We start from the raw sequence: 15550 nt of genomic DNA on the forward strand, positions 1-15550 counted from the left end.
ACAGTCCCTTAATTTGGATGCTGTACAACTGGGATCTGACTTCGTATAAACTATCGTTTAATCCTATTCTGTTTGTCTAATAGTGTCATTAAAACCTTATAGTGTTAGTTATACCCCCAACTATAAAAATATTTGTTTGGAAAGGAGAGACCATCAGTAAAATAGCTCAGCATTTTTTTTTTAATCCTAAAAGGCTTCTTCCTTGGAAACATTCTGATTAAGCACATGTAATACCAAGGACAATCAAGATTAAAAAAAAAAATCTATAAATCACCAAACAGATAAGGAGCCAGGCTTGTACTCTTGCCCTCAGCAGGGAGCAGCTTGATCTGCCCAGGAGATTGCACAGTTCCCATTAGAGCTCCAGGCTGGGGTCAAACCACAGGCAGAAGTCAGCCACTGCAGGAGTTCTCCAAAGGAGAGAGAATAAGCAAGTGAGGAGATTTAGTTCAGAAAGGGGAATGATCTCTGTTGTCTGGCCAGAGGAATATAGAACAACGGTTTCTCCACAGGCAAATCCTATACTGGAGACCAGTCCCACTGAGGAAGTAAGGCTTCCATCCCACCTCACTGGGAGACAGAAAGAAAAGGGTGGGTAAGAAAAGGGGGCCGACAGAGGGAAATATAGACACACACGCACCCCACTTTATAAGGTACACACTATGTACCACTTTATAAGGTACATCCGTGAACTGCATCATTTCATTTAATCCTCACAACAATTCTGCAAACGTTAAGTCTCCTCATTTTACAGATAAGGATGCTAAAGCTCAGCTCAGAGAGTTTTAGTCAACGGCCATCACCCGCGAGTTGTAGGTGAAGCTGGAACCCAAACCTACAGCTGACTCTAATGCTCATGTCCTTCCTTTACAGTACGTACACAGAGAACAAGGAAGACCGCGGAACAACTCAACCTTGGATCATTATCTCTCGGAACAGATTCAACGGCTGCCCCCAGCAGCTCCCGCACTACCCAATGCTGGCCACGCGCAAAGATGCAGATCCAGCTGAGCTCAGTAGGATTTTGTTACAGGCAGGGGTGCTGCCCTCCTCGGTTCCCAGACCACAAGCACAGCCCCCACGTTCCATCGACCATGTCCACCACCTCCCACATGCATAATCTCAGCTACAAGGGGAGATAGGTTAAAATCAAAAGGAATTTGCTCCAGGCAACTGCACCCCTGCCCATGCCCAGTCCAGCTTCACTCTAACTCTTGGTGCTTGTCCCACTGTTAGTGATTTCCACAGTTACCTAAGGTCCAAGAAGAGACAGCCCCGAGGAGGGGAATGCTGCTGTAGATGGCATGCATGTACATGAGGTGAGCCATCAGCTCCGCCAGCCACCACCAGAGGAGGAGGCGGCCCAGTCCCACGACGAGGACCCGCAGGCTGGCCTTCAGGGAGCCAAGCTCTTGCTGCTGCATCTGAAGTAGAAACAAAAGAAGTTATTAGATTATGCCTGGATTTCCAAAATAGTCCCCTAGACAATGTTTTTAATAAACTCCCCACAAATATTACCACTGTATATACTAACAGAGGGCTGGTTTGGTTTGCCTTGGGAACAATGTTCTTGGGTGAAATAGTCATATCAGAGCTTGAAAACGGTCCCAAAGTAAGAATAGGGTGGGATCAACAAGTGAGCCCAGTGCCAAGAACCAAAGACAGGTTCTGTATCCTCCACCCCAGGAAAAGCCCAGGTGGGACGGCAGCACGGGGTGTATTCTCCTCCTTGGGACCCTGAGATCTCTTTGGGCTACAGCTGCCACCCTGCCTGTCTTCATCCATCACCGACTCGTGACTGGGGCCGGTAAAAGCAGAGCCCAGTCAAAAGGGGCACGGGACCGGCAAGAGAAAGGGAGAACGAGGGGTAGAGCCAGACAGCAAGGTTAAAATGAAGTACAGGCGTGTTGTTCTACCTTGTTTTTGAAACATGGCATAGAAAACACAACAGTGACCACACATGAGACAAGTCTCTTTCTTAGCAGGCGGAATAGCGTAACGGTTCAGAACATAGACTTTAGAAAATGCAAACACTGAGAAGTGTTGCCATCAAAACAATATTGAGTTTTTCACTCCATAAACTCAGAATATTTTTCCATTTATCAGGTTGTCTTTAATTTCTTTTATCAGTGTTTATAGTGTTCAGTGTACAAACCTTGTACCCCTCTTTGGTTAAATTTATTCCTAAGTATTGTATTTTTTGATGTCGTTGTCAATGAATTTTTTCTTTAAAAAAAAAAAGACTTGAGAGAATCAAGATCGAATTCTAGCACAAACCACATAAGCTGTGTGATCTTAAATTATTTAACCTCTCAGAGTCTAGGTTTCCTCACAATAAAGTGGAAAAAAATAGTTGTGAAGATTAAATATGATAAAGTATATGCAATACTAAGTTCAGTGTCTGGCGTACAAAAGACGCTGGGTGATTGGTAGTTAATATGTGATCATTACGTGCCTACTTGTGCCTTCTTCACATTCTTCCCTGGTGGCATCCCAGACCACCAGCTACAGGGCACCATCAGGCAACAGCTCAGAGCCAAATGCCAAAGGTGAGAGGAATTTTTTTCCAGAATGTTTTAATTATTCATGGACACACATAGAAGCTACTGAGAGAATGCTCAATACATGTGAACAATACAGAAAAAAATTCTAAAAGTTCTACCATAGTAGCCTGGATCTATGGTCTCGCCTGTTGTTTAGAGATGCATAATTTAAAACACATGGATTCTAGAATTCACAAACATGCTATAAAATGTGAAGTGAATCTAATTTCCGCCAAGACTAGACAAACAGAAAAAACAAGGGAGGGTATAAGTTTTCTGGAACTTGCAATGCCACGATTCATTAGACTGAAGGCGGCCTTGAAAATGCAGAGGAGAAACTAGTGCTAAATGATAAAGATGCTAAATCCTCAAACATTAGCTGGTCCACCGCATGGACTTGACCTAGCATTTGGCAACTAAGGCTCATGATGCTAAACAAATAAGAAAGGCCCGTTCCTAGAGGAAGGTAATGGTGAGGCACCTCCTTGCTTCTCCCTCATTTACCTGTGAAGGTGCAGTGGGTCCTGCTGCAGTCAGGAGAGTGGCAGGCACTGCCTGCAGAGGGGAAGGGACAGCTACACACCAGGGCATTTATTTTCGTTCCACTTTTTAACATACATTCTATCACTCTCTCAAACTGTCCTCCCATAGCAAGAAGCCAGGCTGAGAAATTCCGGCTGGCTCAGTGGCACTACGATAATCTTCACAAATGGCTTTTCCCCTTTTGCTACCCACATAGTTAACTATATCCAGCAAAGCTCGCTGGCTTAATTTTTTAAATGTAAACGGATAAAACTAACAAGAATTTCCTTTTTCCTTTACTTTCCCTCAGTTTACTTCGAGAAGATATGTGTGCAGCCATACCAACCTGCTATAGGAAGTAACAGTGACTGCTTTGAAGAATTCATCTGGTCGGCTTGGACAGGGGAAGCACTGCTTGGGAAGGGATCCCCAAGAAGGAAGATGAGGCGCATTGGGGTATCTGCAGACTCGCACTGATCACACCTACTGCACTTCCAGCTGCCCTGCAGTGACCCAGTGCTGAACCCTTTTTGGGCATAAACTGAGGATGCTTTTCAGTCACATCCTTACTCAAGCCCGCATGCTCCGAGAGACCTATAAAGTCTACAGTAGTGGATCTACAAGCCAGCAGATCACTAAATCCCCAGTGCAGAAACACCTACTTGCCGGATTATTCGGGTCTGTTATTTAATCGAGGAGAAAGGAAACAGGAAGAACCCAAACAGCAGGCTATCCGTTACGTGCGTGAGTGCACCTCAAGATCATGTAGCCACGAAACCTACTTCTGTTCAGTGTGCCTACGACAACGAAAGGCTGGAACGATATACGCCAAAATGACAACAGTGGTAATCTTCGCATGGTGAGATTTCAGTTATTTTGGACAATTAAAATGGATTTTTTTTTTTTTTTTAAATCACAGGAAAAGTAACGTAACCTTACAATATTGCGATAGCTTTGGCCCTCTCTACTAGTGAAACATACTCAAGGCCCCTCCATTTCGGCAGCTGCTCCTGAAGACTTCTAGGGTCAGGACTTCTGCCAGGAAGCCCAGCATCCTCTGAGAGCAAGTATTCTTCTCTTTCATGCTACACTGACCTTTATTTCTCCTTACCTTCCTCCATTCACTCTTAGATTTTCTTAGCTATGTACTGAGTTCTTCTCTGTGCCTTCTCAACCCTGTTCCAGCTCTCTACAGCAAATTCGCTTTGACCTAATGACCACTAGCAAATGAGAAAATGATTACAGACTGCTATGGTCTGCATGTTAGTTTCTTCCTAAAATTCACATGTTGAAATCCTAACCCCCAAGGTGATGGTACTAGGAGGTGGGGCCTTTGGGAAGTGATTAGGTCACCAGAGCAGAGCTCTCAGGACTGTGAGTAATGCCCTTATATAAAGGAGACCTGAGAGAGTTAGCTAGTTCCTTCCACCACATGAGGACACAGTGAGAGATGCCATCCTATGGGCCTTCACCAGACACTGTCTCTTCCAGCACATTGATCTTGGAATTCCCAAGCCTCCAGAACTGTGGAGGGAAATTTTCTGTTGCCTCATAAGCCACCCAGTTTATGGTATTTTGTTATAGCAGCCCAAATGGACTGAGACAGAAAATTGGTACCAAGAAGTGAGAGTGCTGTTGTAATGTAACAAATACCTAAAAACGTGAACTGAGTGATGGATAGAGTCTGGAAGAGCTTTGAGACTCATGCTACAAAAAACCTACATTGATTGCTATGAATGGACCTTTAAGGGTGATTTTGGCTAGGGCTCAAAAGGAGAGGAGAGCTGTAGAGAAGGCTTAAATATCCTTAAAGAATATCTAAGTGGCCATGAATAGAATGTTGGTGGAAACATGCCTGCTAAAGGCCTTTCTTATGATTTATTACTGCCGTCCTCACCTCCCGGGCTGCAGGTCTGTGGCCTATTAGGAAACAGGCCACACATCACCACCTGAGCTCCACACCACGCCCCTCTCCCCCAACAGCACCGCCTGCACTGCCCACCCCGGTCTGTGGAAAAATTGTCTTCCATGAAATCGGTACCTGGTGCAAAAAAGGTTGGGAACTGCTGATTTATTAGGCACAAATGAGGAACTCATCATTGGAAACTGAAGGAAAAGGCAATTCTTGTTATAGAACAGCAAGAAACTTGGCTGCATTGTGTTTGTATCCTAGTGTTTTGCGGCAGGCAGAACTTTTGGGTGAAGAAATCGGATATTTAGCTAAAGCCATTTCTAAGCAGAGTGTTGAAGGTGCAGCTTGGCTCTGCTTGGCTGTTTACAGTAACATGGCAGAAGAGAGAAGTGCTTTAAAAACAAAGTTGTTCATCAAAAGGGAAGTGGGACTTAAAGATTTAGAAAATTCTCAGCTTACCCATAGTGCCAAGAACGAGAAAGCTTGTTCTAGGGGAGAACACCAAGGATGTGGCCAAACGGCCACCAGCCAAGGAGACCAGTCAGCCATCTAAGCACAAGTCAGGACCTGTTGTCCAAGACGGGGGAAGAATGACCCCAAAGGCAATTCAGAAATCACCAGGCTGCCTCGCTTATCATCGACCAGAGTACAAGGGCTTGGGGGACAGAGCGATTTCAAAGGCAACATGGCCACCACTGCCCAGTGCCACCTCACAATGTGGCTCTGCTCCCCGCACTCCGCTACCACCCTCCCCAGCGGCCCCGGGTGCGGCTCCTGTGGGCCCCCAGAGCAGTGCAGTATGTACTGCAACCAGCAAAGCTGTGGCAGCCTCCACCTAGATTTCTAATGATGCCCCTAAGAGCCACAGGCCCGGGCGGAGAATTGCTACAGGGGCAGGGCCCACACAGAGAGCCCCCACTAGGGCCATGCCCAGCAGAGCAATGGCGGTGGGGCTGCCCCTGTGACCCAAGACCAGCAGAGCCACCAGCTCAAGATTCTGGCCTGAATCAGCTGCAGGAGGCACAGAGCTGCCAGCAGGGAGGAGCCACCACCCCCATGTGTCCAGAAAGCACCGCAGTGTGTCTGGAAGGCTAGACCCCCACCCTAGTGGGCCTGCATGGCATAGCAATGAGCCAAAAATGATTATTTTTGAGCCTTAAGGTTTTGGGCTTGCTCAGGACTCCTTAACTTCTTTCTTCTTTCCTATTTCTACCTTTTGGAATGGGAATGTCTGTCCTATGCCTGTTCCACCACTGTATTTGGAAGCACATAGCTTGTTTGATTTCACAGGCTCACAGCTGTAGGGGAATTTGCTAGAGAATAAATCATGCCTTGAATCACGCCTATATCTGATTTAGATGGTATATTAAATGAGACTTTGGACTTTAGACTTTTGAGTTGATGCCGGAAGGAGTTAATACTATTGGGGCTACTAGAATGGAATGAATGTATTTTCCACATAAGGAGGACATGAATTTCGCGGGACCAGAGGCAGGATGCTATATGACTGAATATTTACCCCCCAAATTCCTATGTTGAAATCCTGACTCCCAAGGTGATGGTACTAGGAGATGAAGCCCTTAGGAAGTGATTAGGTCATCAGGGCAGAGCCCTCGTAATTGGGAATAGTACCCTTATAAAAATGACCCCAGAGAGCCAGCCAGTCCCTTCCACCCTGTAGGCACTGTCTATGAACCAGGTATAGTCTATGAACCAGGCCCTTGCTAGACACTGAATCTGCCAGTGCCTTGATCTAGGACTTCCCAACCTTAAGAACTGAGAGAAATAAATTTCTGTTGTTTATAAACCACCAAATTTATGGCATTTTGTTACAGCAGTCCCAGTAGATTAAGACTCATAGTATCCGTTAGTCTGTGGAGGCCAGAAGAGCTCAGACCAAGGCAATTGACAAGGCTAAGACAGGAAGAGGCACCAAAATCAGTCTAGACCAATAGACTCTTGGGCCTTTCCTGGTGCCCAAACTCTTGGAGAGCAGCAAGATGTCTGGCTGAATGTGACAATGGCCTCAAAAGCAGTGTTGACAGAAGGCAATCACCACACAGCTGTTGTGTCGCCAGTTTCTAAATAAGCAACGGTGCACGTGGCCCGCAGGCCTGGCATAAGCCCACCCCACGCTCAGGTCCCCCGAAGGCCAGGCCTGCACTGGGTATGGGCCCCCGTTCCAGCGGGGAGAGGCGGTGGGATTGGAGGGGAGCCAGGAGAGGCCCGAGCAGATAGCCCCGCAAGGCAATCAAGAAAACACGTCCACCCCGTCACTTCTCAGCTCCAGGCGATCACATTCCGAAGTCAATTCAAAGGCCTTCTTTTCTTCCCCAAACCATGTGCAGTTAGAATGATTCAAATATCTGTAATTAAGAAGAGCCATGCAGTCCATTCTGAGGCTCACTGGCTTCCCAACGATGACTTACCTACTTTCCGCAGGCCAGAACTTCCCTGCCAGGTTTAATAAGGCATGATTGTGTGTCACTACAGGGCCAAAAGGGCTGGATGTTTCTCTGCAATGCTCCCTTTTTGGTGCTAAATGCCTCCTCATTATGAGGACAGAAAAGTTTATTACCTAATTACACAAATAAATGCGGCAGAAGGAAAACCATACAACTTTCCTTTCTATTTGCTTTTACCTTAAAATACGGCTTTCTTTAGTCATGTCATTATTACGGTCCATTTGTACTTTCAATCTAGTTGACTCCTATTTAAAAAAAAAAAAAAAAACATTTGTTCCTTGCCAACCCAGCAGGAAGGACAGACATGCGTGTACAGCCCACCTAATGAGAAGGGCCACTGTCTTGTCTGCATGCAAAATGTGTCATCTGAGACATTTCAAACCTAGAGGATTGCCAACCTTAAGACCACTAGCAACTGCCACCACGGAAATTTTAAGTTCAGGCACCACTGAAAAATACACATTAACTCATCTGCAAAGTGCATTTCAAAAACGCATTATATTTTAAAACCTCATTTCATGCAAATTGCATAAAAAGGAATAGCAAAGCTTTTCTCTCTCTTTCAAAGATATTCTGATGATTAAAGATGACAAGTTCTCAAAGATGAAAGGCCCCTTTCCTTCACATACTATAATGCATATGTTGGAGAGCACCCACAAAAGCCTTACCCAGAGCCGGTTATCCAACTGGGCCCTTCCTGCTCCTGACTTCCTGGCTTCTAGCTGCTTGGGTCTGGGGGCTTCGTAGCAGATGCCTTATTCCTTTGTAGTGGGCGTAGTTCCTCCGCATTCTGGTCACAGACCACACTCCTGCTCCCAACACATCGCTCCCTCATCAGACCCTCACCGGCCCCTCCCCAGCCCTCTGGACCACAGCCAGTGACGCACAGTGACCTCCCCAGAACAGCACGTGGGGCCTGCCGGTGGTGTTGCTGCCACAGGACTGGAGCCTGGTCTGGCCAGTTCGAACGTCCAGACTCATGCGTCCACCAGGCCCCACTCCATTCCCTCACTCCTGTCACGCCAAGTCAGCATGGCAAGGCTCACGTCTCTATTCCTTCTACCCAATCTGCATTCCAACAGCCTCTTTCTGCCCCCATGTCCCTGTCTGCAAAGTGGTGACAACAGTTTTGCTTTCATAGGGTCGTAGTGAGGATTAAGTAAGTTAGAACATGTAAAGCCTGGCCCGGAGTACTTAGTTAGCATTATTTGTCATAATTAGCATCATTGCAGGTGTTCCCTAGAACCAGAGCCTGTGCCAAACCCTGGGCAAAGCTCTGGGGACACTGCCTGCGTGCCCAGCACTTGCCAGTCCCAGCTATCCAGGGCTGGGCCCACCCCTGTACGTGCAGCAACTGCCTGGGTCTCTTCAAACAGAGGGGACCAGCACAGTGGACTCTTCCTGAAGGATGGCCACTGTCCAGGACCCCCTGCTGCTGTGCCCCTGCCAGACTGGATACCCAGGTCTCAGCTCTAGCCCACTCACCCTGGAATCACCACAAGCATTTGGCTAATACCATCAACAGTAATAATAGTAAGAGTTAATACTCCTAGTACTGATGTGCCAAGCCACATCACCTATTTAAAATCATTTAGTCCTCACAACCACCCTGTGAGGGAGGAACTATGATTCTTCCCATTTCACCGATAAGGAAACTGAGGCATAAATAAGGTAATATCTCACCAGATGCTCTCAAGCCCAAACAGAGAGGGATTCAAACCTGGGGAGTCGGCTCCAGAGCCTTTGCTCTCAACCTCCACGCCAAACCCCGAGGTAGGAGAACCACCCAAGGAAGAGCCCCGGCCCACCGCACTGAGGCCCCTCTTCTTCCCTGCACCCCAGCCCACACTGCATAATTCAGCCTGTTCAAAGTGAAATGTCGCGGCCCCACGCTCCAAGCTAAGCAAATAAATGGCACGTCCTGCTGTTCCCTCAACCCCCCATGCCTGCCTCACCCTGGCTCAGTATCCGAGTTCCACAGAAACACAGGACGAAAATAAATCGGGCCCATCGGGCTCTAAATGCCACCAGAAATGGCTTTCAAGTTAAGGCACGGAGGTAAATTTTTACCTGTTCATGACTGATGTGTGCAAATTTCACATGCCTTACATTACAGAAAGCACCTCCTTCTATAGTTACACAAATGAAGTATGTAAATTTACATGCTAAAAAACCGGGTGAAAGACATCCTCCAGGGGTGTGCCTAACATGGCCATTTCATCATTTGGAGTTTGCAGATTCCCAACTGGGCACCGATTTCCCGCCTGGGTTGGTTTCCACGATGGGGTTCTGCTGCCCCCTGGTGGTGAAGCCTCACCCTGCTGCTCTACATTGTTAAGAACTATGAATTTCAGTTATTAGCAACGCTTACATCCGAAGGCACTGTATGCATGCATTAATTCGAGTACTTGTAAGCACAAATCTTGCTTACAAGTTTTCCACTCAGCTTTCTTCCTCTCCGTCCCAGCCTTTTCCTCCTGGTCTCTCTGAAAGAATCCTTTTACCACTGGGTTAGCTTCTTGGTTTAACCCCTCCCCTTTTAAAGCCCCCTTGCCCATAGGAAGGAAGGAAGGGCCCGGAGGCATCTCCACAACTGCAGAAACCTCCTGGCTTTTTGTATGTGCCCTGTAGCTCACTTAACATTTTCCCTTTCTAGACTGACTTTTCTATGAATATTCCCAGACCATAGAGAAAAATTTTAATTTGCCCTTCCAACTTCCCTGCTCTCTGCAATTGCTACTGTTTTAGAAGGGGGAGAGGGGGAGAGGGGGAGACACAGATGAAACCCAGAGTCTCTATAACTGAGCCCCTATAGGAAGAAACAACCCACTTCTGTTCCCCAGACTGAGACCAGAGAACGTGAGCCATTGGCTGAGGATTGAGGTGGGCAATAATCTCAAAGTGAGCCTCCGCATGACAGATAGAGGACCCCACAATAGGCCTCTGATATTCCTACTGGACCCTACAGGCCACAGTTTGAAAGGCGATGGAAACAAAAAGACCAATTATTTTGCATAATGATAAAGTGCAGATCCTACAGGACAAAGCTCCTTATGGATGAAGGGTAGTTAGGGAAATAATTTGTTTCCTCCGAATGGACTTAGTCTGTGTTTCTCTGAGAATTACCATCTGTCCTCAGGACAGAGGTGTCTGTGTGTGGGTGTTTAGTCCAAAAGTTATCGCCTGGCAAACTGGGAAGAATTCAAAACTCACAATGGTGAGGAGATTGTGAAACAGACAAAACTTGCAGGGCCCGAACCCACCCTATACTGTACCTTTCCCACACCCCCTTCTGAGGAACTAAGGATGGTGACCCTCAGCCTCTAGCGTGCATCAGAATCACCTGGGGGCCTGTTAAACCACACTGCTGGGATCTACCCGCAGAGGTTCATGATTCAGTAGGTCAGGTAGGGCCTGAGAATGTGCATGTCTTACAAGTGTCCTGGCGATGCAGACCACGGTGACCCAGGTGCTACTGGCCCAGGGACCACACTTTGCAAACCAGAGTTAGAAGATCTGCTGCCACCACTAAACCACCTCCTCTGTCTTTTACACCAGTGGTCCCCCAGCCTTTTTGGCACCAGGGACCAGTTTCAGGGAAGACAATTTTTCCAAGGACCCAGGGGCGGGGGTTGCGGGGAGACGGTGAGCGATGGGAAGCAGCTGTAAATACAGATGAAGCTTCGCTTGCCCCTCCTGCTGTGTGGCCTGGTTTTCCTAAGAGGCCACGGACCATTGGGGACCGCAGTTTTACACAATTTTAAACACAGATTTTAAATTACATCATGACCAAAGAACGATCCTATGTAACCCACACCAAGGTATGAGAAACCACACCCTAAACATACATCTACCTAGAATGTCAATTTCACTTAAAGATTTCTGAAGGGAAAAAAGTTATATACTTTCACTGGCTATTTTAGAACATTATGTTATTATTATAATTATAATATATATAATATTATATTTGCATTATATTATTATAATGCAAAAATATAATTTTGAGTACAATGCACAACTTATGGGAATTTTTAAGATGAAATATTTCTAAGAATGCTCCTTTTTTTCCCAGGGGGGCATCCTTCATGTCCCCTCCACCCCCAACCCACCTCAGAAATGTGCAGCACTGCTCTTGGCTCTCCACTTTAAACTATGCTGCCAGGCGTGTGTGTGTGTGTTTCTTGTACATGTGTACGTACATACATGTTATTCTCTCCTCCATCAGAATTGTTTTGTTTTGGTGGTGGGAGTAGAAACGCCCCTTGAGAAACGCTGCTGTAGGTATTATTGATTACTAACACCTTAGGTGAATTAACTTAGCAAACATGTCCAGGAAACTAGACATGGGTTGAAGGAAAGGAAAAACAAGAAAGAAAGTTCTAAGTAGAAGGAAAGGTGAAATGGGAACAACTAAGGTAGCTCAACACAGCATTTGGGACAAGGATGCCGTCCAGAGAAGGCAGGCAGGGCCCGGGCACACACAGGCTCCCAGACCTGAAAACACACCATCGCCTTTGAACTTTCTTCACCACCCCTCTGTTTTCTCATCTAGGTCACCCTGAATTCCCAGGCTACGGCAGGGCTATTTCACAAGCAGTTTGTGACTATAAAGGGAAACTTATTTGCCAAGCAACAGCTTTCTACTTTTTCAAGTAGGACCATCATAATAAAAATTTTTCTTTCCCGAGGACTTCACCACAGTGGACACCAATTCCCAAGTCCCTCTCCGTGTGCCCCAGTCATCAGGTCCAACTGCCACACTCCACTGAGAATCAGAATGGGGACCCCTAGACTAACACACATGAGAGGCAGATCAGCCTGTTTCCCCTATTTGGTCTGTTACGTGAAAACTCACAACAACTAAGTGTGTGTTTTAAACCCGTGGGCACACCTGGGTGAAAAGATTCAAGAGTCCCAGAGATGACCACAGCAACAAGGACAGAGGCTTACTCTACAAATACCAACCCAACCCCCGACAGGCCCCACCTGTGTGACGAACTCCGGGAAGCTGAGGATGGGCCCGTTGTGGAAAACCGGGTAGTAAAAGACATAGGCCAACATCCAGGGAAAGGAGTAGGAGGCGCGCTCGGCCGGCAGCCGTCGCCAGCAGAACTCGAGGCTGAAGCTGGTGTAGTACAGGCAGCGGACAGTCAGCGTGAACTGCAGCAAGTAGTACTCGTTTTCCGTCTTGTACCACCTTTTCTGAGAAATCAAAGGGAGAGAACAGCCTTAGAGTGGTCCAGGAGGGACATCATCTGATGCAGGTGCTGGCCACCTTTGTCTGAGAAGCCCAGGAACCCTGGGAAGGAGATCTCTTCCCCAGGTAGAGCAGCTGTACCATAAAGAGAGTCAAGATCCAATGAACACCAAGTAAATCTCATTGCTAATCAAAGCAAGCAGTTAACAAGCAAAAGAACATCTCTAAATAAACTTCGCATTAGACCTGATGCCACCTGAAGGTTTTCCTGGATGTGTATCTGCTAGACACATCCAGTGGAGATTAGCTACATCCAATGGCGACTTTGACAGCTCTGATGACAGAGCGACTTAAAATGTCACATGGGATTCGTCTTCAACATATTTTTCTTCTTGCTCTTCTGTTAATTTGGCTCTGTATTTAATTGAGTACTATTTGCCAAATGAGCTTTAGAGACACATATTTAAAAGACACAGTCCCTGCTCTCAATGTGTTTAAATTCTCATATAAGAGATAGGTTTGTAAAAATGCAATTACGACCCAGCATGAAACGAGAACAAGCCTGTACAAAAACCTGCATGGGACAAGAGACAAGAAGGATATGTGATCAAATGTTACTATTGGGAGAGTAAAATCATGAATCATTTTATAATCTCTGTTCTTCTACATTTTCTAAAAATGCATATATATTTGCTTTTTAATGAGAAAAACAACTTATGGAACTATATACAAGATATAGAATTGGGTCAAGAGAATGAGTAATTTGATCCATGAGGGTCTTTTAAGGCTGTTCACAGATAAACCAACCACTGAACAGAGTTTCTGCTCCTTGTCTAAGACTTCGGCAGCCACCAAGGGTGAGGAGGACATGCATATCAAGAGAACCACATGTGCGAAAGCATGGAACCCCAACTGGTTCCTAGTCATTTGATCTTTCTGCAGTGTTTTTCAAGTCACCATAAAGTGTGCACAAAAAGTGAATATTCACCACCAACATTCATAACTGATGCTAACTGCCCCCAAAGAAATGATAAATTAGATTCTGTACACTGGCTAGGTCCCCAAAACATTAGGTGTACATTCGTATTTTTATTGCAAATCCATTTTTAGGCACACTTGCCTAATTAATCATTCTGGGAAGGCACGTATCTTTTGTTAAGACAGAGTTACTACCTGATTTACTCCCGTAAGTCCAGATTTTGATGTATGTGTTTAAAACAAAGTATCAGCCCCAATCCATTGGTGAGAGTGAGAAAAATTAAGACAGTCTAACAACAACAAAAAATACTTAAACTTTTGAAATGCTACTGAAAGGTGGCCTTGTTAATAAGCTAAGAGAGAAAAATAAAGAGTAAATTCACAAAATAATTACCCCTTTGAAGAGAAAACTCACAGCACAACTGCCCTTTGTTTTGTTTGATTAAACACCTGGGACTCAACTTATTGTCTTCAAGCCCAACTCACTATCTCTAGAGTTTGTTTCACAGCCTTGAAGAGCCCCAAACAGAGAAGAGGGGTGCGGTCTCCCTGCCTCAGTTCCTGCCAGGACTACATTTCAAGAACTCTGATAAAGCCAGCCTCACAGAGCAAGAAAAAAAAAAAAAAGGAAAAAGCAAACACAGCCAGTCTACAGCCACTTCTGTTATCAGTCTGAAGCAAAGAAAAAAAAAAAAGCCATTTTTACCCTTTAAAAACACCAAGCCACTTTTCCTAGGCTGCTGGCATTTCCCACTACTTGCTCTCAGTGCTGTGCCATTTTTCCCTTTCTGTCTTTCTCCACTCCTTTTCTTTTTCTTTCCTTTCCTTCTCGGGAAAGTAAATAAACTTTTTACTTCTGTTTATCCTAATCTTTGTGAAGGAAATCTTTCTCAAACGGTGCCACGAGCTCCTCATGAGTCCCCACCCTAACACTACAATTTTCATAAAATCACTTAGCATTGACCTTGTTTGACCCTGGGAACAATCCCCTAAGAGCAGCTATATACTTCTTTTTTACAAATAACGAAACTGAGGCTCAGACATTAAATGGCTGCCTCCAGCTTCAAGAGTAGGAAGACACAGTGAATAGAAGAGACTAGAAACTGGGCCACCGGCCCATTTTGCCCCTCATGCTCCTTCCCGCCACTGTGCAGATCCAGGGCACACAAGTTCTACATGCAGTCACCCCAATCAACCAGTGAGTGAATGAATGAACAAATGAACAAAAATAAAGATGTCACAGGAGTTTCAGTCCCATAGTGATTGAATAAAGAATCTCAAAAACTTCCTAAGATTTTGCAAAAGGAATGTTAACGGGGTGAAGGTAAGAAATAAAAGACAGCCACAGAAAAACCGATCAGTTAGTGTCATGTACCCTTCGGAGACCTGCTGGCCCTCTCACCACCTGGGACCCAGGAGCACGTCACATGGGGCCTCGTGGGACACTGCACACGCCCACTCCTTCCTCTAGGCCCACACGATCTCCACGGGCACATTCACTCGGTCAGCAGCCATGTGCAGGGAACGGGCCTGCAGTCTCGCATGCAGGTGCGTGGAAACACTGCCCTTCCCCTCAAACGGTTTATATTCTAGTCCACAAAACCAGACACACCACGCAATGGATATCCACGTTGCGTCGTGTAAAGTGAACACACAAAAATCCTAAGCCAGCACAGAGCCCAGCACTAGTGAAGCAGTCAATACACCTCTTTGATTTCATCCAAGGACACACAGAAAGAAAACAAACTGGAGTTGGAGAAGGGTTTTACGCAAGATAGGAACTGCACCAGAGACTGAGGTCTAAGCCTACTTTGAAAGAGACAAGAGAATCTGGTGGATGACGATGTGGGGGAGGTTGGTTCCAAGAGACAGGGTAGAAATGTGTACATGTGTAAAGGGAAAGATAAGCAGATTAGCCTGACTCAGACAACAG

The 15550-nt window shown here is 46.0% G+C and overlaps 1 protein-coding gene across 6 annotated transcripts in view; it reads right to left on the reverse strand.

The window, feature by feature from the left end:
- Window positions 1-15550, reverse strand: part of HHAT (hedgehog acyltransferase) — a 277822-nt gene that overhangs the window by 202783 nt on the left and 59489 nt on the right. For 5 of the 6 annotated variants that reach the window (XM_012638345.1, XM_012638346.1, XM_012638343.1 and 2 more), the window contains 2 exons: window positions 12429-12644; window positions 1253-1424 (listed from right to left, as the gene is read on the reverse strand). In XM_012638345.1, coding sequence (XP_012493799.1) covers window positions 1253-1424; window positions 12429-12644 — 388 coding nt within the window. The remainder of the gene's footprint in view (window positions 1-1252; window positions 1425-12428; window positions 12645-15550) is intronic. The other variant, XM_012638347.1, reaches the window with a different exon arrangement.

The sequence above is a fragment of the Propithecus coquereli genome, unplaced genomic scaffold, assembly GCF_000956105.1.
Source record: "Propithecus coquereli isolate 6110/MARCELLA unplaced genomic scaffold, Pcoq_1.0 Scaffold129, whole genome shotgun sequence".
Classification (NCBI taxonomy): domain Eukaryota; kingdom Metazoa; phylum Chordata; class Mammalia; order Primates; family Indriidae; genus Propithecus; species Propithecus coquereli.